Here is a 23,667-nt window from a genome sequence, read left to right as displayed (position 1 = left end):
AATTTCCATTTGGAGACATTTGTTGCTATATCTTGCTTTGGAACGTTTGGTTATTAAACATCCCACATCCATGGTACTCGGCCAAGAGATGACAAGGACCCTGAAATCGGTACATTTTTGCATCCGAACAATTGGATGCTTGTTTGCATCTTGTTTTGCCGAATGGATACTGGTCGAAGCATTTCATCAAAACAATGTATGCCAATATTCATTCGTATTGGCTGAGAACGGGTAGGGAAGCCTTGAGGGCAAAGAGAATTGCAGCATTCTGCAAGGCATCAAAACAGAAAACAATGTGAAAAAAAACCACGACGCTTTCAAAACACCTCAGACGGGACTCGAACCCGCAACCTCTCACTAACCTAAGCTTAGGAGGCGAGTGCACTACCTGATTGTGCTACTGAGGCGACTTACCTGTGAGCAGGATAGTTTGAATATATTTGTTCATGATTGCTCTGTAAGGGCGATATGTATCGCTCACATATCAAGCAAGTTATAGCTCTCAGTGAAATGGATGGAAAGGGGCATACTCTAACATGGAGGTTATTTGTCCATGCACTTTACATATGGCATGAACTGGAAACCAATGCTGTATGGAACTGGCCACGAAAAGGCAATCATTACGAGCGTTTAAAGAGTTTGTCCAAAAATCTAAACTCTCCAATCTGAGGCTTGTAATCAATGGCACAGTCATCTTAATTTCAATTAATCCACCGAGCGCAGCGTTATTTGCAATCAGACCTCCAGGGCGGAAATTCATTCCATTCACCCGAGACCCTATTCTGCAACTAGTTACTAAAAAGATTTAGAATGGCTGCTAACAAGAATCAAGAACCCCAGTCTGTTCTCTGCGAGCCACCTCCAAATTACGGCTCAGTGGCAGGCGGTAACAGTTCCACGTCCGGTTCCATCTCTGTCGATGTCGACCCAACCACTCCCCTATTATCCAGCCACCACCACCCACACCACCACCTTCCGGAAATTGGCCACAAGCACTACTCGGACCGGACCCCTTGGTTGCGTGCCGCTGTGCTGGGTGCTAATGATGGCCTCGTCTCCACGGCTTCGCTGATCGTCGGTAGGTTTCAATTCGTATACCGAGTCGATCAACATTGAAATAAAGAGTTCTGGCTATTTTGTTAGGTATTGGAGGTAGTAGTGAGGATTACCATTTGATGATTCTCAGTGGATTGGCCGCCTTGGTTGCGGGTGCATTGTCAATGGCATGCGGTGAGTCCAAGGTGTGGTCCGAATCCTCTTTGGAATTTGCTTCTAACCCCTGTGCAATTCAGGCGAGTATGTCTCTGTAGCTACGCAGAAGGACACCGAGAGTGCTGGTACGTTTTTCTGCATATTTCCAGTGATTTGTGCCTACTGAACCTTTGTTGCCAGATATGATCAGAGAGAAAGCCGAATTCTTGAAGGGTCCTCTCCATGTAGAGCGGGAACTTCGCGAGCTGGCAGGTAGGTCTTGCTAGCATTTGAAGTGGGATGAGGATTCATGCAATCATGTCATCATTTGTCTGACAACTCTTGCCCTGTTGATTTTCTGCAGGAATATACGAGGCGCGAGGCATATCACCAGAATTAGCGCTTCGTGTAGCTGAAGAGCTGCACGCTCAAGCTAATGGGGACATTGACGAGATTGTAAAGGTTCATTTGCGGGAGGAACTCAACGTTGACGTTGATGAATTATCCAATCCTGCTCAAGCCGCCATCACATCAGCGCTGACATTTGCGGTGGGCGCGGCCTTACCTCTGCTAGGTAAGTCATTGCATATTCGAGCGCTATGGGCGACGCATCTAACTCTCTGTCTGTGTTCAGCTGCGGTGTTTATCAGTTCATACGAGACGCGTATCCTCGCAGTGGTGATTGCCAGTACTTTGGGTCTGATTCTTAACGGTATTTTGGGTGCCTGGCTCGGCGGAGCACCAGTTTGGAAGGGCGCTTTGCGTGTTTTGATTGGGGGTTGGATTGCGATGGGTGGAACATATGCCGTGGGCAAGGCGTTTGGTGCGTCGGGGGTCCCAGTATAAAATTTGATTTAATCAGCTAGATGACACGTCGGATTCTCCTTCGAGGGTTTTGTAGACTGGACAGATTTGTATACACGAGTTGGCAAACCAGAATTTCACGGTGACAGTGTCACCTTTTTTATGATCTTGCGCTTACTTCACCACTTAAAATGTAAGCAGCATTTCTTGAATCTCGTACTCATCCCCGAAATTACAAGAGCGCTTGTCTTATAAGGGCCCCTTGCTATGGGCACTCGTTCCGTGCCATGGATTTCATGCTGTCCAACAATGCGCCTGTACTCAGACGGGCTCCCGTCTAGATGGTCTTAATTAAAAACCTCTCCCGCCAAATGAGGATCGCGCTTAACGTAAGCCTACCGCCGCCATTGTTCCTGGAAACCTTTCGATCTCGGGATATTATCAGGGCCTTGGTAGCGAGCGGCCAGACATCCCTTTGCCTTTCTATGTATTTTGATTTTGGTCTCACTGTAGATTCACAGCATGGACAACAACACCATCTTATCAAATATCACAGTGAACATCACTTTCGGGACAAGCAACTACTCCCAATCTCACGACTCGTCTCTTGATGCAACTGCTCCTGTAACCAGCGTTCCCGACACCGACAACCTCCCACCATCTCCAGTATCGCCTGGAGCTCCCTTCAACCCCAATGCGCTGGCCCTTCAAACTTTTTACGATATCCAGCTTTCGAACACCAATTCTGCCCTGTTCGGAGCATTAACTGCGTTGGGCATTGTCGTCTTATATTCCAGCTATTATACATATTACAGGCGTCGTAAGCCCATCTACCTCCTCAATGCCCTACAAGCCTCGTTGATCTTTATCAAAACGATCAGCGCGACACTGTATGCCGTGATGGTTTCGGGACCGTTGAGCTGCAGTGCCCGATCGCCATTGGTCAACATTCCAATGGTCTTGGCGTGGGACTTGATTTATGGAATTATGTTGATAAAGCTCTTGCTATTTACGCAGTGGAAAAGGACATGTCAGGTGGTGGTGATTCTCGGGTCAGCGGCACATTTTGCGGTTGTTCTGGCGGGAATCATTATGAGAAAATCCAGCGTAACGGCACTTGGACTTTGTGCGGACAAGTATCCGGTTGTGTTTAAACATCAATATGACATAGAAGTAGGTTTCCAAGTTGACTTTTGGTCGGACACCTTGGAATGTTTATCTAATTTTTGTTTTGCATCATGCAGCTATTTCTAGAGGTTTTCACAACAGGGATGCTACTCCAAGGCATCGCCAGTCGTCAACACGGAGTATTCGAAGGTACCCAAGAGGTGTTCCGGCAGTTGGCTCAAAATGAACATGTACGAGTGTTCTTCTCTATCGTAAGTTGTATTTGTGATGCCCAATCACGATCTGACACAGCTGACAACCGTTTTAAAAGATCTTTGTTACTCTCAAAATTATCTTTGCGTATGGGAACTTCAACAGCGTTACGGCCGTCACTCATGCCATCGATTCTGCCCGCTCGGCGATAATTGCCTGGGCAGTGATCAGAGAACATCGTAGAGTTCGCAGCCGGACCAAATCGCGCGGAAATACCAGCGGAGCAGCCAAAACAATCAAGAGTACAAAAACCGTCTCGAAAACAGGCGCGGGGGCCGACGGACGACCGAATATGGTCAAAGCCACTAATATGGTGACCAGCATGCAGGATGTGGAGAGTCTACCTAGTGCCGAGTACGAGCAAGATGAAGACGATGCGTACGTGAATGCATTTATTGAACCACAAGGTGGAAATGATAAAGATGCGTCCAGAGAGACTGTACGTGAACAAGTCGGGAGAGGTGCAGATCAAGACATGGTGTAAACAACTTTGCAGGACAATTAAAATTAGGTAGTCGGTAGTTGTCAGCAATGCTATTTATTGTGAGCATAGTGTATTGGCAATAAGAAATGTCGGATCAACTCGTATCTGAACATGGACATCATCGCGGTTTGCTTCTGCCTGGGTTTTGAAAGAGGAATCGAAAGCGTTTTGCCATCAGTCGCAGATTAAGCAACTGGGTTTACCAACTTATTTTATTCGTGATGCCGGGATAGCGTGGATAATGCAGCCTGCGTTGTGATATCAGCAAAGTTGAGATAGGCATATGTGGCACAGCCATGGGAATTGACTCATCCAACATGCACATGGGTTGAAGCCTCGTTTGAAAGCTCTTGCATTTGTCGCTCACATCAACATTATGGCAGAAGCAGTCTCTACTCTCGCTCCCGGCGACTCTAGCCCGTCACAAATCATTCGAACACCACGTATAGGTACTGGACGCGCTAACAACTCGGTGAGACCTGTTTGTACCGAAACTAAGTCTCTTTTGCCAGAAATCGAGTACTGCCCTGGATGCCGGTGGATGTTGAGAGGTGAGAATACCCTTTCGAACAATAATTTCATCTCTTGCTAACAGTCTTTCCTTAGCTGCGTGGATGGCCCAAGAACTGTCCGTTGGCTCCTCGTTACAGCGGCCGTTTCAACCTAGCCCTCACGACATTCATCTCGCAGTTTAACAACCTTTACAGAGGCCGTGGGCGAAGTGGCTCTTATACCTGGCAATAACGCTATATATCAAATCCGCATTGTGGTTAATGATCAAGTGCACTTGGTCTGGGACCGCAAGGTATGGCGCGCTGGCACTTTGTAAAATGTCGATGCACTGTGATCTGACTGCTCTCTGATCCTACAGACGAATGGAGGATTTCCAGAAATAAAGGATCTAAAGCAGAAAGTGAGGGATCTGATTGGTATGCTCTTGTTTTACCCGCACTGCAGGAGATTAGAATGTTCTGGGCTAATATCTCTCTTCCTGCAGCCCCAGACATGTCGCTGGGCCATTCAGATGCCAAATCATCAAAATAATGGAAAATATCGACCGCGCTCCACGACTGCATGCCGATATTGATCAGCACCTCCGGCATGCAGTGAACCTAATAAACTTTGAATGGTAATTCCTAGTAGATGAACATGGCAGGATGGGCCGTATGAACGAGTTATAGATGACATTCGGTTAGGATGCCGGCTTTAGAAAGTTGTGCTGGCCGATGATTCTTTCTTGTCCATCCTCATGTTCTAATAGGGGAAACCCACTTATCTCTCCATGACCATGGTGTTTTACTCTTGCTGCCATTTGTTGGTCATCTTATTGCAATTTCCAGCTTTTCACAAGTCTATTAAATGACAAGGCGCGCGTTACGCCAATGACTCAACTCAGATCGTGGGTCACCTCCTGTTTCCCCCCACACCACGATGCTTGCCCGTTGCAGAGCTTCCAGATTGCTTTGTGTTTCCAGGCACCGCATAAAACCGCTCATCACCCTCACCAACCATTTTGCAACTCATTCCCATTCGCTCCACTGCCAAAGCCCTCGCATCCTTACGGCTTCTAATCGCCTGGTTCTCCAATACTCAACTATTCCATTCTGCACTCCCCACCGCCTGAACTCAACCATGGCTACCCCAACCCTCGAGCACAACCGTCTTCGTCTGGACATGTCCCCGTCTGAAATTAAGGCCCACACCGAAGATATAATTGCTAAAGCGCGCAAACAGTACGATGAGATCGCTGCTTTGACGCCCGACCAATGCAATTTCGAGTCAGTCATAAAGAAGATGGCGACCGTCGATACTTGGCTTGGTATTGAGACAAACAACGTACGTTGCTATCTACCACTCATGAGCGGTGGCATATTCTCTGTGGTTAACCTCCATGTTTCCTCTTTCAGGTGACCTTTCCCCAATATGTCTCCCCCGACAAGGCAGTCAGGGACGCCGCCGTTGAGGCGAACAAGCTTCTCGATGTAGGCTTCCGTCACTTATAGCTCGCCGTTATGCCGGAAGGGTGACTGAGTGATAACTTTTGTGTATAGGAATTTGAAATTCAACAAAGCATGCGTGAGGACCTCTTTAAAGCTGTCCAAGCTACTTCAGCCAAGAAGGAGCAGCTTGACCCCGAATCGGCACGATTGCTGGAATTCACCGAACGCGATTTCAAAAGGTTATAATATTATAAAGCTGGGATGCTCGGATTCGTGCCTAATAATGTTTCTCAGAAACGGTCTTGCTCTGCCAAAAGAAAAGCGGGATGAACTGGAAAAATTAAAGAAGAAGCTTGCTGACGCATCAACAGAGTTTAGTAAGAACATGAACGAAGACAAGACGGAGGTTCTGTAAGTATTCATAACGACTGTCATTTGCAGCTATGGTCGTTAATCGCCAGTTATAGGTTCACCAAGGATGAATTGGAGGGCATGCCAGATGACTTTTTGGAGGGATTGACTAAAAAGGTCGATGAAAAGGACGGCGTGGAGAAGTATGCTGTGACCATGAAATACCCTGACATGTGAGGACAGCAAATCTCTTTATGCTGTAGCAACAGCATGCTAATGGGAATTGCACGACAGCATTCCTACAATGCGCATGGCAAAGCGCGAAGAGACACGGAAGCGCCTAGATATTGCCAATGGACAAAAATGCCAGGCCAACGTTGCCATCCTTGAATCCGCTGTTGCTGTTCGTGAACAAATTGCAAAGCTTCTGGGGTACAAGGATCATGCGTCCTACATATTGGAGGTCAAGATGGCGAAAGACACAAAGAGCGTTGATGAATTTCTTAAAAAGTTGCGAGAGAGGCTCACGCCATTTGGCCAGAAAGAGTTGCAAAGATTGCTTGAGCTCAAAAAGGTTAGTAAAGTCGAAGTTTCTTGTACTGACGTGATCGCAACCTTACGATGTTGGTGGTTGTGGCGCTGCACAGAAAGAAAAAGCTTCCCGCAATGAGCCGTTTGATAACAAGATAAACTCTTGGGATTTCCAGTACTACAATCGACTCTTGCTTGAATCCGAGTATTCAGTCAACGATGAGGAGATTAAGCAGTACTTTAGCCTTGAAACTGTGACTCAAGGCATGTTAGATTTGTATCAGACGGTGCTGTCTATTCGATTCAAGGAGGTCGAGAAACCTCCAGTTTGGCATGCGGATGTGCGGTTATTTGAAGTGTTTGACCATTCTGGAGAGTTTATGGGACATTTTTATCTCGACCTTCATCCACGGTAAGACGAGGACAACATTCCACTTCAATGAATGTACTTTGATCGTTCTCCATTTCCAGTGAAGGCAAATACACACATGCCGCTGTGTTTGGGTTACAGCCCGGGTGTGAATTGCCGGACGGGAAGAGGCAGTACCCTGTGGCCGCGATGGTGAGTTGTCTCATTATCCATGTGTACGAACATCCACGCTTATCGCCCATTTCGTTCCGGCTTCTAGGTTGCAAACTTTAGCAAACCCACCGCGGCCAAGCCATCATTGCTCAAGCACTCTGAAGTCACAACCTACTTCCATGAGCTTGGACACGTGATGCATCAGATTTGCTCTGTAACGCGGTTCTCCAGGTTCCATGGAACGAGAGTTGAGCGGGACTTTGTTGAGGCGCCCAGTCAAATGTTGGAGAATGTGAGTCTTTTGTTATGGGTAGTTGCATTTGCATTGGGTGTGAGGACTTATTCTTGAGGCATTTGGTAGTGGTGTTGGGAGGCTGGAATTCTTCAAAAGTTGTCCGCCCATTATGAAAAGGGTCCATCACACCCCTTACCAAACAATCTGATTGAGTCTTTGGTCAAGGCAAAGAACGTGAATGCAGCTCTTCTGAACCTTCGACAGGTGCGCCGCTTGCGATCCAAGAACTTTGTTAATGCGTCTTCTTCTATCTCACATGTTGGTCATGGGCTTAGATCTTTTTCGGTTGGTTCGACTTTACTCTGCACACGACTCGTAGCGGGGGTATTTCAACCACAGACCTCTGGAACAAGCTTCGGGAGGAAGTCACGTTGATTCCTGGAACACCTAATACATGGCCTGCTGCTGCCTTTGGTCACATTATGGGTGGCTACGGTAAGCTGCGAGAGCCAATGCGTGTACGATCGGAACGTGCATGGGTTTGACTCCCTATTGCCCTTTTAGATGCCGGATACTATGGCTACTTGTGGTCACAAGTATTCTCTGCCGACATGTTCTTTTCACGGTTCAAGGTCGAGGGAGTGCAAAATCCGGCAACAGGACTGAGTTACCGAAAGGATATTTTGGGCCCTGGAGGCAGTCGGTGAGTAACTGGCCGTAACCTACAAGTGCGATTTTTGCGTCCAAGTGAATATTAAATGTGACCCATTAATTATTAGCGATGGAATGGACATGTTGAGAAACTTTTTGGGACGAGAGCCTCGTGATGAGGCCTTTTTGAAAAGTATTGGGCTGGTGGAGGTTGAAGAAGGGGCCGCCGGAGGGGCGCCTGTTGTAGTCTGAACCTTTGCATAGTGCAATCAAACATTATCCATGTTGGAATCAATACAACATAGACTGTGCAAACCTCAGATACTGATATATTGTAACGTAATGCCTTGTGTGTTGTTTAGTATGGGTGACAAAACAAACAAACTGCAAGCCATGAGCCATGGTTGTGACGTTTTGCATGAATCCTTTTGATGACTTGATCCTCGCGTAATCCAAATATCGATGATCGGGGTTGCAATATCCCATCGAAAGGGGGCACGTTTTTGTCCTTCCAATACGGGTTGGATATATTCCATACTAAAGGGGGGGATCACCAGGGGAAGCCATTACAATGTCCGTTTGTTGTTTGCCCATGGCGGCCCGCAGGGAAGGGATATTTAAAACCTGCTCAACACTTTTGAAACCTCTTCTGCTTGCTGCTTGCAACTGATTGCTTTAACAAAGAACTCCTACACGTGTTGATCCTGGTGGTTATTATCAAATCCAACGCGCGCCCTTTCGGAACTTTTGACGCCCTTGCATTTTACTGCGCTCACTTGCTACAGGGCAGGGAACTTTAGGCTTTACTTTGGACTGTTGGTTTGGGGGGTTGCGCGGGGCTATAAAGCTCAAATCGCAGCCTGGTAAAGAAGGCTTTTTGTTCAAGGATTTGATTGCTACGGGGATATTTCATATTGTGTGTATGTGGTGAAAAAGTTGACGATCGAACAACGAAACTCTCGCCGGATTGTCAAAATTGGTCATCTATCGGTGAACGGGCCGATCTGCTGTTTTGGCAAGCGCAATACAAACATGCCTCGACAGTTGCCAATTGGCAAGGGAATGGACCGTTTGATGTAAGGCCCTTCAGGAGACTGCTCGAAAACATTTTTGACACAACCCTCATGTGTAGTTATTTGTCACAGGCGTGTGTCGTATACATTTTTTGATACACTTCTTTCGTGCGGGATCCTCGTCGCTGCAGTTTGCAATGCCGGATGGGGGTGGGCTTTATGTGGAGTCTTTAGTGCGGTATTTCGAGGAATCTTGTTGGGTAAGTCTACGCGGACATCTTTAATTAATGGGTGCCTGCAAAACTGAGCAGTGTAGCTTGGCATTAGTATGGGACCAAGTGAAATCCGACAAACGTCGAAATCTGGACCCCAATGTGACGTGGACGCCCACTGAAGAAGAGGTCAACAGAATGGAAAAGGTTGAAAGTAGTTGTTTCGAGTGATTCAAAGACTGATATCTGATCGATTCCTGTCATTTGTATTTATGGCGTGCAGGGCTTGTGCGCGCCCATCATCCAGCCCCTATTTACAGGAGCTCTTGAGAAGGCATTCAACGCCCGAACGCGAGCACAGTCTGTACCTGTCATTTTCTCGAGGCTTGAACAACTCGATGAAATAGTCGTCGATCCACCAAAAGATGTCAAAGTGGAATTGGAGGTGGAGGTGGTAGTGGAAGTGCCGAGGCGATATGAGAGGGATTTTCTACTGTCGCTGCGACCCCGCGCTACGGACATGAAGCCGTTTTTGCCGGTGGTGGAGGGTGTGACGACGAAACTGTCAGCGAGCAAAACGGCTATCGCAAACCGGGATGAACGCCGGACCCGAGAGTCAACGCCGCCGAAACCAAATGTCATGACATTGCAAACGTCAACTTGCACCAATGTTCCCCCCAAAGCTAGTCCCGGCGGCCTGCCATCTACGTCCGCACCGATAAATCCGCTCCTTACCATCCCACAAGGCCCATCCGATCCACCCCTCATCATCCCAGATCGCCGCTGGGCAACAACTGGCAAATCCACTCCAACCCCATCTACTCCCGCAACCTTTTCCATCCTCACATGGAATATCTTAGCGCCAACCTACTGTACCCCCGACAAATTCCCCTATGCGCAAAACATTCCTTGGCTTCGCCGGAAACAAGCCATCCTCTCTGAACTCGCCCATCATCACCCAGACATTGTCTGCCTCCAAGAATTGCCACAAAACGATTTCACCGGGTTCTTTGCCCCCGCTTTGCATGCCCAAGGATACCGCGGCGTCTTCCGCGGCAAGAACCGTTCCGACGACCAAGATGATGGATGTGCCACATTTTGGAAAGTCGACCGATTTCGATTGGTCGAGTGTTCAACATTTGCTTTTCCAGAACTCGTCTCCAACCTCAATGGTCTGGATACCCACCCCGAACCCATTGACCGACCCCCCACACCCTCACACGACCTCAAACTTGACCTTCTCCGCTTCCCAAACACAGCCATCATCACTACCCTCAAATGCGTCCATACAAACCGAAAGCTGAGGGTCGTCACCACACATTTACACTGGAACCCCCGCGACGAGCGAACCAAACTCCTACAAGCCGGATTACTGATGGACGTCTTGAATCGATGCCAGGCTGCTGACGATACCCGACAGCCATCCTTCAAAACACCCCTGGACGATAAAAATCGTGGGACGGCCGTACCCATCGTCCTAGCTGGGGATTTGAATTCAATGTTTGGTGAACACGTTATGCAGTTCCTCGTCAATGGTTCCGTTAATGTGGGCTCAAAAGATTTTGGATGGGTGGACAAAGACTATGGGACTTTTTCGCGTCCAGCGGCTTCACCCGTACTCGCCAACACATTCACTCTTCAACCAGCGTACCCACGAGCCCTTCTCCCATACACGAACAAAACACCAACATTTACGGGCACAATAGATCACATACTGTTCTCACCGGATAGTCTCTATGTCCACGATACTCTTGGTCCAGTCCCAGGTAAATACATGGACTCTTTGCAAGCCTTGCCCTGCAAAGGATTCTCGAGCGATCATGTTCTGCTCTGTGCCGTATTGGGGTTCAAGGGGGCGGGAGGTAAAAAGGGCAGAAAGAGAAAGGGAAAGGCTGGGAAGGACGTTGATATGATTGTTACCGGTGGAGACAAGAGCCGTGGAAAGGTGGACAAAGTCGTGGTAGAGAACGAGCGAACACCTATTGCTCAGTCCTCTGCAAATCACCGCCGTCCAAGTTTTCCTAAACCCGAAGCATGTCCCACACATGCCCATCCTAAGCAATCCGGCGTGCGCCCTGATACACCACCAAATGGAGCTCTCCGTAAACACCCACCCGACCTTGGCCATCGAGCCGGCAAAGGCCGAGGCAAACGAGACCGGATGCAAAAAAGACCGGGTGCAGTGGCCTGTCTGTGATGGAATATAATTGGGATCTGTATCTCGTTTTGGTACAAATATACATTATTTTCCCACATAAAAATCACCATTCGTGCTGAACCACTCTTGCTGAAAAGGTTATCATCCCACTGGTGGTTTGCACAGATGATTACATAACATTCATCGGATATGATCGAAAACCTTGCAAGAAACAGGGGAGCTATTGCTCATATATTCAACATCTGATAAATGACGCACATATCACATAAATGGGGTCCTAGACGCTATGTCTAAATCAACACCTCTACGATGAAGCCCAAGCATGCGTGAGATTGATCGGACTTTTTTCGAGAGCGACGTGCTCATAGCCTTGCTTGGGGGAAATTTTTCTAAAACGAGCATAATTGTTACTTGGGTCATGGAATTATCAGAATGGAAGGATATTCTGTTAGCATACCATGGCCTGCCTGACTCCCAAATCCGCCATAATCTCCTCGCTGCCTCCCAAGATCGCACCGAATTTGTTCGTTCGCTAATCGGTAAGTTTTGTGTTAGTTACAGACACATTCAATGTCACCAGGTCTTTCTATAACGTACCTGGAAGGCCTCAATCACACGGCCCATGCCCGTCCTGGTAATTGCTCGTCCACCAAAGATCTGCACGGCGTTATCCGAGACCCGCTGCGTGAACCGTGTGGTTTGATATTTGAGAAGGGCAAGAGGACCAGCAAGGTGTAGAGCTTGCTCCTTGTAGCTTAGTTTGGTCATCTGATAAGTGACCACTTCGAGGGCACCTTGGAGCGTCTCGACGGCTGCCAGCTGCGGTGTGGCATGAGAGACGTGCTATAACTGATCAAGGAAACTCTAGACAACGTACCATTTCCGCAAGCTTGAGACGGATGACTGGCTGCTCAATCAACTTCTTGCCAAACACCATTCTCTGGTTTGCCCACTTGAAACATTCCTCAGTAACCAAACGAGCGGCGCGAGTTCCTCCAACAACCATCGACCAACGTTCGTGGTTGAAATTGGCCATGATGACCTGGAATCCTTTGTTCTCCCCACCAATAAGGTTCTCAACCGGAACCTTAACGTTGTCAAATGTGACATATGCCGTTCCGGCAGATGTGGTTCCAGAAGTCTTGATGATCTTGGTCTCCACACCTTCCGACCGCGGGATCAAAAGCATAGAGATTCCTCCCATACCCGGTCCCCCTGTACGGACAGCAGTGGTGAAGTAGTCCGAGAAACTACCGTTGGTTATCCATTTTTTCACACCGTTAACAATGTAGTGCTTGCCATCGGGAGTCTTGACGGCGGTGGTGGAAAGGCCAGCGACATCACTTCCAACAGTTGGCTCAGTGATGGCCAAGCAGATGATCTTGTTGCCCGAGAGCACTTCTGGAACAACCTTTTCCTTCATCCACTTAGGACCGAAGGCCAGGACTGGTGGTAGACCGATGACCATACCGGACGCGAGACCCTCGGCAAAACCGTAAATACCCAACCGTGTGGTTTCTTCGTGCGAGATTAACTCGTGGAAGTAGTCAAATTCCTCCGGCTTGACCCCTCCGGGCAACTCAGGAACGACCTTCAAGTGAGGACCAGGGCCTAAACGGCAGGCAAGAAGCCCGATCTTGCCCATCTTTTGGTAGGTCTCGCGATCCGGAGCCTCACCCATGGCATCCATTGTAGGTGCATCTGCCGTAAGCTCGTCATCGTAGAACTTGCGGATAGCATCCCGGAAACGGATGTGAGATTCTCTGTTGATCATAAAACGATCGTTGGCATTCTGAGCTGACTTGAGGTTTGAGCTTGTAGTTTGAGCAGAACTTACTTGTAGAATGGCGACGGACGGCCCTGCAAGTAACCCGCCTCTGCATAGGGAACTTTGCTGTACTCGCCAGGTTTTGTCAGATCAAGTTTGGGCTTTTCACCCGCAATCTGTTCGACAAGTAATCTTAACATGACTACTATAAAAGCATATGCGTATACGAGGCACCACCCACCTGACCAATGATATATCTTGGACCAAATTTATCCATAACCTCCTGACGGTGGAGTCCGTAGAATTCCTCTACAATGCCCCATGTCTACGTTAGCATACCTTTCCATATACAGACGTGTCAAAAACGGGCCACGCAACGTACCAGTAGCATCCTTTCCAGCAACCTTCAGGATAACACCTTCACCTCCAGGGTGAAGGCCAAGGAATTTTGTCAGATCATAAACATACGAGTCGACGATAATCCAGCAGGAGGATTCGGTGTTGTTCTTCGCGACTTCCTCACGAGTCACTTGACGCAGGGTCTTTGTTGGTGCCATGGTTATGAAATGTTCTCAACGAGTTGCTGAACAGATGGTGATGTTCGTGCGCGATGGAAGATTACTCGCCAACGGGGAGGGGGATGGATAAACTCCCAACGGCTTTGATGGTCACATGTCGAAGCATCTCTCTGCACAGCCATACAAGGTTTATCTAATCAACCGATCAGATCAGAGTTCGATTCCGGCTGCACGCAGAGAGGGGTTGGGTTTTTGTTTTGTGCTTGGTATTCGGTGTTGGAGATCACTCATAATGCACCCGTTGGTTTGCTCATTTGCTCGTCTCTTGCCTGCTGCGTCCTACCGCACAACCGCGCAACGCACACTCGAGCATTTATACGGTGCATCATGCGTGATACCTGCCCTTGAGATTGGCCGTCGCAAACTACGAAAATTGTATGTCAAAGAAGGTGGAGAATTGGACGGAATCCGAAGTTCTAAGCGGGGAGACAGGTCAAAGTATGTATATATGGGGAGCGCCGAATGCTGGGCAGCTGCCGGTATTAATGACATCTTCCGGTAAAGCAAGTGGGTGGAACTGGCTCTGCAACTAGCACAACGGCGAGAAGTGACTGTCTCCCGAGTTCCCGCGTCCCGACTGGACGCTTTATCCGACGGAAGACCGCATCAGGTGAGTGGTGACGCATTGAGTTCATTCCGACTATCCTATTGTTTTGGATGCATCTGATACTTGTATTGATATCATGCAAGTAGGGTCTTGTATTGGCGGCCGCTCCGCTTGAATGTGTGCAGCTACGGCACCTGGGATGTTGGCAGAATGAAGGGGATAGCGACTCCAGGTACAGTTTTGTCAGGCAATGATTGAATTCGGTGCTGTTTGTGAACATGGTTGCCCACGTCAGATATTCGGCTGTGATCACCAAACGTGAATCACTTACCATTCCTTTCTCGTCGCGAGAGGGGCGGAGACGGCATCCGATATGGTTAGGTACGCCGGTTTAACGTCGGTATCTATTCAATTATCCAACCTTACTCATTTTACGAGCAGCTCTTGACCAGATTGTAGATCCACAGGTGTGTGCCAAGTCTTCCCACCTTTTTTTTTTTCTTTTCTTTCACAATTAACACATTTTAACTCGACATGAGTAGAATTTGGGTGGCATCCTTCGGTCCGCACATTTCTTTGACATTGACGGTGTCATTCTAACGGACCGCGAAACGTACGTTCTTGTACCTTACTGTAGTGTGACACCGAAGACAAACCCTCCTATCTGCCATCTTTGCATAACAGTGCCCCGTTCAGTCCGTTTGTCTCCAAAGCAAGCGCGGGAGCTCTCGAAGTGATGGATCTATATATCACACCCAGTCTTCCTAAATTCCTTGAAGTAATCCATCAGTTTTCTTCACCTCCTCTTTGGATTACAATTTGCTAACACTTTGCAGTCTTCCGCTGAAAACGGATGGCATATTTATGGTACAGATATCCACTCTGACAATACAATCTCTTTAAGCGAATACAGCCGTGCCAAGCACTCTGGTCTCGAGGTTCCTCCATTGATACATAGTCCGACGATTCTAGTACTTGGAAGCGAAGGGAAGGGTATGCGTCCGGTAGTATCAAAAGCATGTCATGATCATTTGGTTATTGGGGATCAGGTTGAGGATGATGAGGACGCAAAAGGAGGTGGAAAGTACACAGTAGACTCGTTAAACGTGAGTGTAGCGGCGGGGATTTTGATGCACACATTGGTATCGGCGTAGTATTGCGCGACAACCCAGTATAGCGTTGCATAATTTGCACATAAGGTACATTAATAATACTGCTATAACTATTACTTTGCTTATTAGGTTCCAAAAAATTAACATCGCAATCTCAACAATCTCTCTCTTCTGGAGGGCGATAGGGAACACCTGTAATTTAAATAAAAAGGGAAGATGTCAGACAAGATCGACCTTCAACTGTGGTTGTTTACGTTCACGCCATACCCAACGCCTTAAAGATCTCCTAAACTCATAGGGACATTAGCAGTGTATATTAACTCTACCACCGGTTACAAACCCTACCTCCTCTGTGCTTCCCGCTATCCTTCTCCCTTCGGTGACTTTTGCTCCGCCTTTGCCCCGCATGACATTGGCAAATAGACCATGCTGTTGTACCACCCGATGAGTTTATGTATGGACATGTGTCATAAAAGAAAGATTGCAAACCTGACTCAGTCGCATTCCCTACCGAGCAGTCACATATATTAAGTAACAACGACCATGTGATAAAGAACACGTCAGGAAACCAACCTGTAAACCTGCCAGTTTCCTCATGGAACGGTTGCTGTGATAATCATTCGAACGTCATTAGGAAGCCTCCCACATGCTAAACTCACACATACCGCAGCCTTACAAAATATCATTTCCAGTGTAATGCAACAGTGCGGCGCCCACCTCTTGGAAAGGTGTAACCCAAATGTCTAACCGGCGACATTTTGGCGCCCCAGGAAGCCGACAGATTCCCATCCAAGACGTCGCGTTGTCATATTTATTCATCGCACTGCGAGAGTGGAACTCGCCAATGATGAGTTGTGTGGATCGGAGACGGTGGACGAGGGGTCCGAGAATTGTACGGTGGCTCATGTTATCAGGATGGGTTACTGATGACATTGGCTATCATTAGTGATTGTAGAATTTTGTAGACCCTTCTCAGTTACGAACCGAGAATATCCACGTCTCCGCACATGGGTCGCCCGCGCCGATAGGAACCCAGAATAGTGCACTGGAAGTTTGGGTCGATCATTTTGCATTCTGCTTGTACGATGCTACCGATGGCTTCCGTTTCAGACCGGGGCATTTTCTCTTGCAGATCCTAACGATCAAGAGGTGTATGAGCTGGAAAGTCGGTTCACTCAACGTCGAATATGACTTACGTGGTAATACTCTAATCCTAACTTCTGATCATGCGTCAATTGGACCTTTTTACGCACATCGTCGAGCGTCCGGCATCCTTGGGCGTACCATCGTCGCGCGACTTGGATCCCACAACCTGCATAACATTTAGGTTCAATCAGATTCATGTACTATCACCCGGTAGATACAAACCATGAACCCCTTGGAACAACGCTAGCACAGGCAGCATCTCTGGGACAACTTCTGCCTTCCGCAGTCGGCCAGTCTTGAGGATCTCATCAATCTTGTCGGCAATCTTTCCGCCTATGCCAAATATTCTTTTAGCTTCTGCGCCGCTTTCAATTCGACTGGGATGGCGTTTCAAAGTCTGGATAGCCTATCATCACAGACATGATCAACAATGTCGTGTTATGTGTAGATATGACAGAGATCAAGGAGAATCCCGTACCTTCCGATAAGAAAGAACACGGAAATGCTCGCCTTCTGCTTCATGCCGACGCATGACAACCTCAAGCAGATCCGTTAGATGTGAATTCTGGTTGTTCGCATCGAGCAGCGCACGCCCATTTTTTTGCATGCAAAGAAAGCGATCCTGGTTTCGGATCTAATTACCGGATCACTATGTCATTTTCCGTAGATGACTTGACGCTTGCAACATAGTTAAGCAATACCTTCTTTCTAGGAAAATCCACAGGTGATTTTGCTTTAACATCTATTTTAGATTCATCATCGGAGCTGCCCGCGGAGGCAATTTCCTGATTATCGTCCATGAGAGTCTGTGGCAGTAAAGAGTCCGACGATAGCACTCTTACCCAGACTTCTTCATCTTTTGGGCACGATTCCACCTCCCATGTCTCGGTCTCATCCTCCTCTTGGTCATCGAGACCGTCCTTCATATTCTGCATTATTCTGTCCAGCAGTAACGCCGGTGAGGTGTTGCTCTGCAAAGAATTTGGCTGTTCTTCTTCATCGGTCTCAACAATTTCAGTCGCATCACTCGTATGGTCGCTGTCGTGTGACTTCTCAACTTCCGCCTCAGGGACAATGAATGGAGACGTATCTAGGAGCCTATTGGCCTGTTCAATGGTAGGTCTTAGCACTTCTTGCGGGACGCTCGATATAATGTACATAACGTACGATAATAGACTGGGATATCCAATCGGGTCGAACGACTACCGCTGATTGCGGCAATACGGAGATACCCAAAGCACTGACCACATGTTGCAATGGAATTTCTGCAATTAATACGGTGACCTTGTCTGTCAACACATCCGAACAGAATCCTCCTGAAACTCAGAGTAACCGTTAAGTACCGCTGGCTTCCAGCATGGAGCACAACAATCAGCATTTACCCTTCTCTTCCCATCGCGCCTTGAGTGCCTTCAATCGCAGTGGGCAGATGTTGCATTCGAGAAAAACGGCGGTGCGACCAGTAAACAAATCATTCGTCGCTGTCTTGTCTTCAGAGGAATTCCCTGAGGTTCTTTTCTTGTGTAATCTATATGACGATTGAGATTCCCTCTGCTTGATCGGAGAGGTCGTACTTGCATTGGAGAATGGAGATTTTCGGGTGGATCCTCTTCTTGGGAACTCTTGGTATCCACCGATGATATGTGATCGACTTCGAGCGAAGCTCTTTGGCGGACTGTCAGTGATCCCTGCGTGGCTGCCGTCCTCTTGCGTCAAATCTATGAATTCAGTCGACGAGCGTTCTAGGATTGCTCTAGATTCAAGGCAGAATTTACGTTCTTCTCCGTTGGGATCAAGTGAAGCTCCACTATCTGTCTTGAGTCTCTTGTAATGTGATTTATTATCCGGGCAGGGTTCTTCGTCTAGCGACAGCGCCAAGGGTTTCTTCTGCACATCAAATGGTTTGTCTTCTTCATCCCTCATTCGTTTCCGCGCTCGTTCCAGGATAGAACATTGGTGCTTATCCGAATCTGTCATGTCAGTGGTCTATTCTATGGAGAGATCACCCTTGGCACATTCCAGACATGACCATCAAGGTTGTCGAACTAAAACAGAGAGAAACCTTTATACACCATTCTATACATGATCACATGCACTGACACAATAACTCACAGCCGCTCACTACTTGCCACATGCCCCAGATCTATCCAGCTGGCAGGAGGAAGTGTGCTCTCCAGATCACCGTGCGCCTCACTGGCTTAGGTAATTGGCGTGGCTTGCTAGGCGGCTGTGCATTTCATTTTCAAAGCCTGGGATGCTTCCTGCAGCTGGCCCAAAGGTCTTCCACAATGAACTTTTGAACATGGCCGAAACTCTTGCAATTCGATGCTGTGGCAGAATTCGTTTACTGGCATCGCAAGATCAACTTTCCAGCTGCTACTCTGAGTTTACTATATCGAAACGAGCATCTACCTGTTTCTCTCATTGCCAACGATTAAGTATTAGTTATCTAATGAGTATGAATGATATTTTTGCATACTGTAGCCTTGTTCAATGTCATTGAATTCTAGGGATATCAGGAATCTTGGCATATTTTGCCTCCCAGTCGCTTACCCCACACTTGAATTCAGTCTGGCACAGTCATCCAATCTTTAAAGTTGATTTCCTTCCCTTGATATATCTTGGTTATTCTCGTGTGGGCTACTCCATCATTTATGCCATGTTTTTTCTTTCCAATGCCTTTATCCATAAACTTGTGCAGGATCATTGCATTCGTTTATGACAAAAGACATCTGAATTCATCACACCCAATCACAAAACGCCTCCCAAGTGGTGAGTCAGTTGTGCCATTAGTAATGTTCATCGGAGGGTTTGATCGGAGGGTCAAAGAATTTAAATACAAGCTCTCCCGCCCAACTTTTCTTGCATATTTCAGCGAGCACCGGACAGCATGTCGGAACACACAGGACACCATCATTCGCCTACACATATGGGACACCATCATCACGGACACCACCCACAAGGGTGCAAGGGCGCAAACCTTGTTCAACACGACTTTAATGACAAGGCTGCCAAGTGGGATGAGAATCCCTTAGTGCACGAGCTGGCTAATAAGGCATTGGAAAGCATTAAAACTCATGTACCACTGAGAGATGACATGAATGTCTTGGACTTTGGCTGTGGAACTGGTATGGTTTCTTCTCTCTCCTAATTCAAACGCCATCATATCATACGCACCTCACAGATTTCCTCTTACAGGGAACCTCTCTTTTCTACTCCTTCCCTTTGTGCAGCATGTCCACGGCGTCGACAGCGCCGAAGGCATGATTGAACAATTTCAGAAAAAGATTCAACAAGGCGCACAGACCCGTCTCTCGTGCGAAGCCCTCAACCTCAGTGAGCCGTATCCCAAACAATTATCAACCCAATACGATTTGATCGTATCTCATGTAGCATTCCACCACATTGAGAATGTTCCGGGGATGATCAATCTGCTAGCCAGTCACCTTAAACCTGGCGGATACCTGGTGATTTCGGACTTGCAGAAAACACCAACAGCCGAGGAATTTCATAGCAAAAAGCAGGCTGATACGGTATTTCATCACGGATTTGACCCTGAGACACTGGGGGCGTGGATGAAAGCAGACCTGTCGACGGTTGAGATTCACAAGGACGCCTATAGCGTGAAAAAGAAGGTGGAAGATGGTCAGCACGCGGGAATGTTGAATGACGTTGCTTGCCTGTTGGCTGTGGGGAGGAAGGAATAAGAAGGAGGTTGTGGTGGGATCTGCGATTTCCTGTTGCGATCAAATGGCCCATGGCATGTTGAACGTTCCGTATAGTTTCTCAACCCATGTCACCGTCGTGGAGTTGACGTTTGGTAGACTAAATAATAATGAAGATCTACACTATAAACTTTGAGCAACTCTTTGGATCGGACAATTAAGCACGTGACCTAGACATGTCCGTCTGACAGCTCAGCGCGGATATACTCCCAGGTCGACCCACGGAGGGGGAATCGCATGAAAGTGATTGTCGAAACATCCGTCTTGAGCAACGACACGCCTACTGAACCAGCTTCTCAATCCGACTTGCGGTCGAATTATCCAGGAAACCTCTTTTGTTGGAACATCAGTCCACCGTCACCCGCCGATCTTGTCGGAGATAAACAAAGGCATCAGCAGCAGGAAACGCAAAAGGGTGACCCTGGAGGTGGAAGCAGTTCAGGAGAACGTGATGTGATGGTGACAACCACACTTGGTGAGAAACATGTTCGTCGGGAAGGGAAAAGACGTCGGTCACGCGACGGGCCACCAGAGTCTACAAACATGCACTGTTGCAAGGCGAGCCATTGGCTATGCTACAGGCTGCATTATGGAAAACCAAAACCCGAAGAAATAAAGCCAAACCGTGCAAAGAAGAGTGTGAGAAGAGCGCAGTCTGTGGGAGGAGTGGAGCAGAGACAGGGTCAGAAGAGGCGACGGACTCAGTCCGATAGAGTGGACATTTCGTGTCAACTGCAACGAGATAAAACCCCTGTACTCCAGGAAACATCTGACCGTGTAAACACCAGCCCGCGAAACCCGTCTTCACGAACCCCGTTGGGGAAGAGAAACAATACCCGGTCGCCTACGCCGCCATTGCAGAGACCAGTGATTGTCCCACGACGGAGAAATATCAAGAGAATAGCAAAGTTTTTTGCTCCAACGAACTCGGGTGCCTTTATATTGGATGAAGATGCTGAGGACAGGGGCTTGGACTTTAGCGGTGATACGGAAGATGCCAACAGAGGGAGTCGGACGTGGCATCTCACGATTCCTGACATGCAAGCTCGTCCTTCAATTCCGCTGACGCACGGAGATACTCAAGCTTTATTTGAGGGAGAAGATTCACCACAGCTCGTATCGAATGATGACCCAATGGATATGACGGTGGCAGTCGAAGACTCCCATGCGGAATTGAACAACGTGTCTCCCTATACCGCCGGATATGCACAGTTGCGGCCGTTCATTCGTGAGAGATTCATAAACTACGTCATCGACCTTAGTGAATCGGAAGAAGAGGACGTCAATGAGCCTGCGAGGGAACCTAACCACAGAGCTCTAAAAATGAAAACTGCGACTGAGATGGAAGCGGTACGGAAGAGGATGGAAGAGTTAGAACAGCAAAAGGAGGCTCTTCAAAACAAAATGCGTCTGATCGCGGCAAAAAAGCGGAAGGCCGAGGCGAAAGGGCCACTACAAGCACCTGTCACAGACGTTACATCTAGCGCCGGAAATATGTCTGGGGCTGAGTTCCCAGTTCGAAATCAAACATCCACACCTGCGACCGCGGGAAGCAAAGCAGTGGTGTCAAGCAGCACGATCTCCGCAGCTCCTGTTGTGGCGGCAGAAAGCACTACCACCGGCGAAGAGCTCAGCACGTTGGTGTCTGCCGCCCGTGAAAAAGATGCCGCAGAAGAGAAAGTCAGAGAGGGTACTCAAAAAGCAGTCCTGCCAAAATTGGCACCAGCTACTCGAAGCGAGAGTCCGCTTCATGAAGCACAGCCGAGACCCGACGTTAATGACATTCGCATCGAGGGAGCTGCAAGCATGGCTTTCGGTCAGTATCACACGCACAATGATACTGTTGGGTTGCGAGGCGCTGATGAGGACGCCGTAGCAAGCTTGGGCGTCATAGAAAACCTTCCTGAAAATGCACCACAATACGCTAAGGGTCCTTTTGGCGCTTATCCTGAGCCAATACTGGCGGTGGAAGCCGCTGAGGTCGGGGTAACTGCTGAGGTGGCTGGAGAGCTAATAATATCTAGCAAGGCTCGCGCGATACGGTGTGGGAACAACAACGTATTACCCAAAAGTCGCAATACCGCTATATCACGGTATAGCGGTGAAGAAGCCAGCCTAATAGATACTACTCCAAAGCAGGGAACTCACGACCTGCTCGCATCATTACCAGTATCCCAATCCGCGTCTACAGTCCAAGTTCGCCAGCGCACTACTCCTGGCAACATAAAACCAGCACGGTGTTCCAGAACAAATTCTCCCCTGACGGCTTCTTCATCGACGGTATCGAAACCTCGACCGATAAGACGTCAGAGAGATGTATTTGACTTTCCAGGCAGTCAGGAAGATGATGAAGACAGAGTATTCACATTGGAAAGCGAAGGGGACAAGGATTTCACAGAGAAGAAGCCCTCGCCACGTGTTTTCAAGACGTACCGTTCTCCAAAGGTAAGAATCCGTGTGTATGTGTAGCAGCGCGTTTATTGATTGGGAATTCTCGACTGTTGAAGCGGACCGTACCAGTATCACATGTAACCAGTGCGGCAACACCCTCCGGTTACCATTGTAACGTAAAGACACCCCCATCCAAAGGCCGAAGACAACCAAACTCTCCACTGCAGCCGGCATTGACGGCGACGTCAACCTCTTTCATAGACGTCACTCCCGAGGCAGGGAGCAAGGATCGTGATTTGCGACGACAAGACTCCTTAATCTATTTATTTGATTCTCCTATCAGAGGTTTCACTGTGGTATGTTCTAGTGCACGGAGTATCCCCCTTGTGTCAACTCCCACTGATTGTCACTGGTAGTCCGCAGATGGTTCACCATTGCAGACAAATCAAGTTGAAAGCTTGACGCAGAATTTCGATGTGGACGCCAACATGCTCGAGATTGAGAAATTTTTGGAAAATGATGTCGATCTTTTTAAAGATGTTAGGAGTGAATTGGAAGTCAGCGAAGCTGAAAATGGGGAGAGTGAGGAAGATTAAGTAGCAGCGAGTTGAATTGGCAAACTACGACGAAGTGTTCGCTTTCTGCAGCGTGATACTTGTATATAGCTTATTGTAAATAACGAATCTTAATTGATGTAGAAATGGGTATACTTTGTAAGCGGATGGATGCATAAAATATCTACAGGCGGCTGTAGGGGACTGCTCGGAATAGAATGCCCGTTGCGTGTACATATCTTGACCTCCACAAGATCTCTATAATATTTCGAGGTTATCGCGAGTTTGCCCACCCTTATTACATATCTCAAAGCTAAATAACGCTTCCATTCGCGGGGCAGTGTGGCTCTCACTCTTTCCACCGAAAATCGGG

At 48.0% G+C, this 23,667-nt stretch overlaps 10 protein-coding genes and 1 non-coding gene across 11 annotated transcripts; 8 read left to right on the top strand and 3 right to left on the bottom strand.

Moving 5' to 3' along the window:
- Positions 1-323: 323 nt before the first annotated feature.
- Positions 324-407, bottom strand: SPPG_10155. Its single transcript has one exon. It is a non-coding gene; the product is annotated as a tRNA-Arg (tRNA).
- Positions 408-749: 342 nt separating this feature from the next.
- SPPG_06530 (uncharacterized protein) lies at positions 750-2,167 on the top strand. Its single transcript, XM_016754730.1, has 6 exons — positions 750-1,078; positions 1,144-1,230; positions 1,293-1,337; positions 1,393-1,464; positions 1,556-1,765; positions 1,826-2,167. Exons 1-6 carry the CDS (start codon positions 811-813, stop codon positions 2,035-2,037), a joined length of 894 nt encoding a protein of 297 aa, XP_016606161.1. The 5' UTR covers positions 750-810; the 3' UTR covers positions 2,038-2,167.
- Positions 2,168-2,464: 297 nt separating this feature from the next.
- SPPG_06529 (uncharacterized protein) lies at positions 2,465-3,963 on the top strand. Its single transcript, XM_016754729.1, has 3 exons — positions 2,465-3,168; positions 3,240-3,374; positions 3,434-3,963. Exons 1-3 carry the CDS (start codon positions 2,518-2,520, stop codon positions 3,857-3,859), a joined length of 1,212 nt encoding a protein of 403 aa, XP_016606160.1. The 5' UTR covers positions 2,465-2,517; the 3' UTR covers positions 3,860-3,963.
- A 242-nt stretch (positions 3,964-4,205) lies between these two features.
- SPPG_06528 (selT/selW/selH selenoprotein domain-containing protein) lies at positions 4,206-5,145 on the top strand. Its single transcript, XM_016754728.1, has 6 exons — positions 4,206-4,308; positions 4,372-4,410; positions 4,466-4,487; positions 4,550-4,664; positions 4,731-4,788; positions 4,857-5,145. Exons 1-6 carry the CDS (start codon positions 4,236-4,238, stop codon positions 4,901-4,903), a joined length of 354 nt encoding a protein of 117 aa, XP_016606159.1. The 5' UTR covers positions 4,206-4,235; the 3' UTR covers positions 4,904-5,145.
- A 115-nt stretch (positions 5,146-5,260) lies between these two features.
- Positions 5,261-8,484, top strand: SPPG_06527 (uncharacterized protein). Its single transcript, XM_016754727.1, has 13 exons — positions 5,261-5,695; positions 5,767-5,841; positions 5,911-6,038; positions 6,094-6,210; positions 6,267-6,383; positions 6,445-6,724; positions 6,798-7,093; positions 7,153-7,243; positions 7,311-7,496; positions 7,566-7,703; positions 7,775-7,934; positions 8,004-8,142; positions 8,219-8,484. The coding sequence occupies exons 1-13, from the start codon at positions 5,291-5,293 to the stop codon at positions 8,340-8,342; spliced, it is 2,256 nt and encodes a 751-aa protein (XP_016606158.1). The 5' UTR covers positions 5,261-5,290; the 3' UTR covers positions 8,343-8,484.
- Positions 8,485-8,838: 354 nt separating this feature from the next.
- On the top strand, positions 8,839-11,581 carry SPPG_06526 (uncharacterized protein). Its single transcript, XM_016754726.1, has 4 exons — positions 8,839-9,166; positions 9,236-9,363; positions 9,431-9,522; positions 9,599-11,581. Exons 1-4 carry the CDS (start codon positions 9,123-9,125, stop codon positions 11,510-11,512), a joined length of 2,178 nt encoding a protein of 725 aa, XP_016606157.1. The 5' UTR covers positions 8,839-9,122; the 3' UTR covers positions 11,513-11,581.
- Positions 11,582-11,675: 94 nt separating this feature from the next.
- Positions 11,676-13,941, bottom strand: SPPG_06525 (uncharacterized protein). Its single transcript, XM_016754725.1, has 7 exons — positions 13,624-13,941; positions 13,483-13,550; positions 13,311-13,417; positions 12,351-13,236; positions 12,071-12,292; positions 11,931-12,005; positions 11,676-11,862 (listed from the first exon to the last, which is right to left on the bottom strand). The coding sequence occupies exons 1-7, from the start codon at positions 13,796-13,798 to the stop codon at positions 11,836-11,838; spliced, it is 1,560 nt and encodes a 519-aa protein (XP_016606156.1). The 5' UTR covers positions 13,799-13,941; the 3' UTR covers positions 11,676-11,835.
- An 82-nt stretch (positions 13,942-14,023) lies between these two features.
- Positions 14,024-15,538, top strand: SPPG_06524 (uncharacterized protein). The gene is made up of 8 exons (XM_016754724.1): positions 14,024-14,257; positions 14,324-14,429; positions 14,513-14,598; positions 14,662-14,747; positions 14,808-14,833; positions 14,909-14,979; positions 15,051-15,144; positions 15,203-15,538. Exons 1-8 carry the CDS (start codon positions 14,052-14,054, stop codon positions 15,518-15,520), a joined length of 993 nt encoding a protein of 330 aa, XP_016606155.1. The 5' UTR covers positions 14,024-14,051; the 3' UTR covers positions 15,521-15,538.
- A 10-nt stretch (positions 15,539-15,548) lies between these two features.
- SPPG_06523 (uncharacterized protein) lies at positions 15,549-18,754 on the bottom strand. The gene is made up of 15 exons (XM_016754723.1): positions 18,737-18,754; positions 18,007-18,669; positions 17,792-17,940; positions 17,467-17,730; positions 17,326-17,409; positions 17,103-17,258; positions 16,847-17,030; positions 16,675-16,790; positions 16,463-16,613; positions 16,155-16,401; positions 16,052-16,085; positions 15,968-15,985; positions 15,824-15,907; positions 15,746-15,764; positions 15,549-15,670 (listed from the first exon to the last, which is right to left on the bottom strand). The coding sequence occupies exons 2-15, from the start codon at positions 18,599-18,601 to the stop codon at positions 15,633-15,635; spliced, it is 2,139 nt and encodes a 712-aa protein (XP_016606154.1). The 5' UTR covers positions 18,602-18,669; positions 18,737-18,754; the 3' UTR covers positions 15,549-15,632.
- Positions 18,755-19,449: 695 nt separating this feature from the next.
- Positions 19,450-20,479, top strand: SPPG_06522 (uncharacterized protein). The gene is made up of 2 exons (XM_016754722.1): positions 19,450-19,752; positions 19,823-20,479. Exons 1-2 carry the CDS (start codon positions 19,515-19,517, stop codon positions 20,329-20,331), a joined length of 747 nt encoding a protein of 248 aa, XP_016606153.1. The 5' UTR covers positions 19,450-19,514; the 3' UTR covers positions 20,332-20,479.
- A 101-nt stretch (positions 20,480-20,580) lies between these two features.
- Positions 20,581-23,539, top strand: SPPG_06521 (uncharacterized protein). The gene is made up of 3 exons (XM_016754721.1): positions 20,581-22,794; positions 22,857-23,096; positions 23,157-23,539. Exons 1-3 carry the CDS (start codon positions 20,587-20,589, stop codon positions 23,334-23,336), a joined length of 2,628 nt encoding a protein of 875 aa, XP_016606152.1. The 5' UTR covers positions 20,581-20,586; the 3' UTR covers positions 23,337-23,539.
- The last annotated feature ends 128 nt before the right edge of the window (positions 23,540-23,667 follow it).

Source organism: Spizellomyces punctatus, assembly GCF_000182565.1.
Source record: "Spizellomyces punctatus DAOM BR117 chromosome Unknown supercont1.12, whole genome shotgun sequence".
Taxonomy (NCBI): Eukaryota; Fungi; Chytridiomycota; class Chytridiomycetes; order Spizellomycetales; family Spizellomycetaceae; genus Spizellomyces; species Spizellomyces punctatus.
Note: the sequence above shows the minus strand (reverse complement) of the source record. Positions and strands in the feature narration are given on the sequence as shown.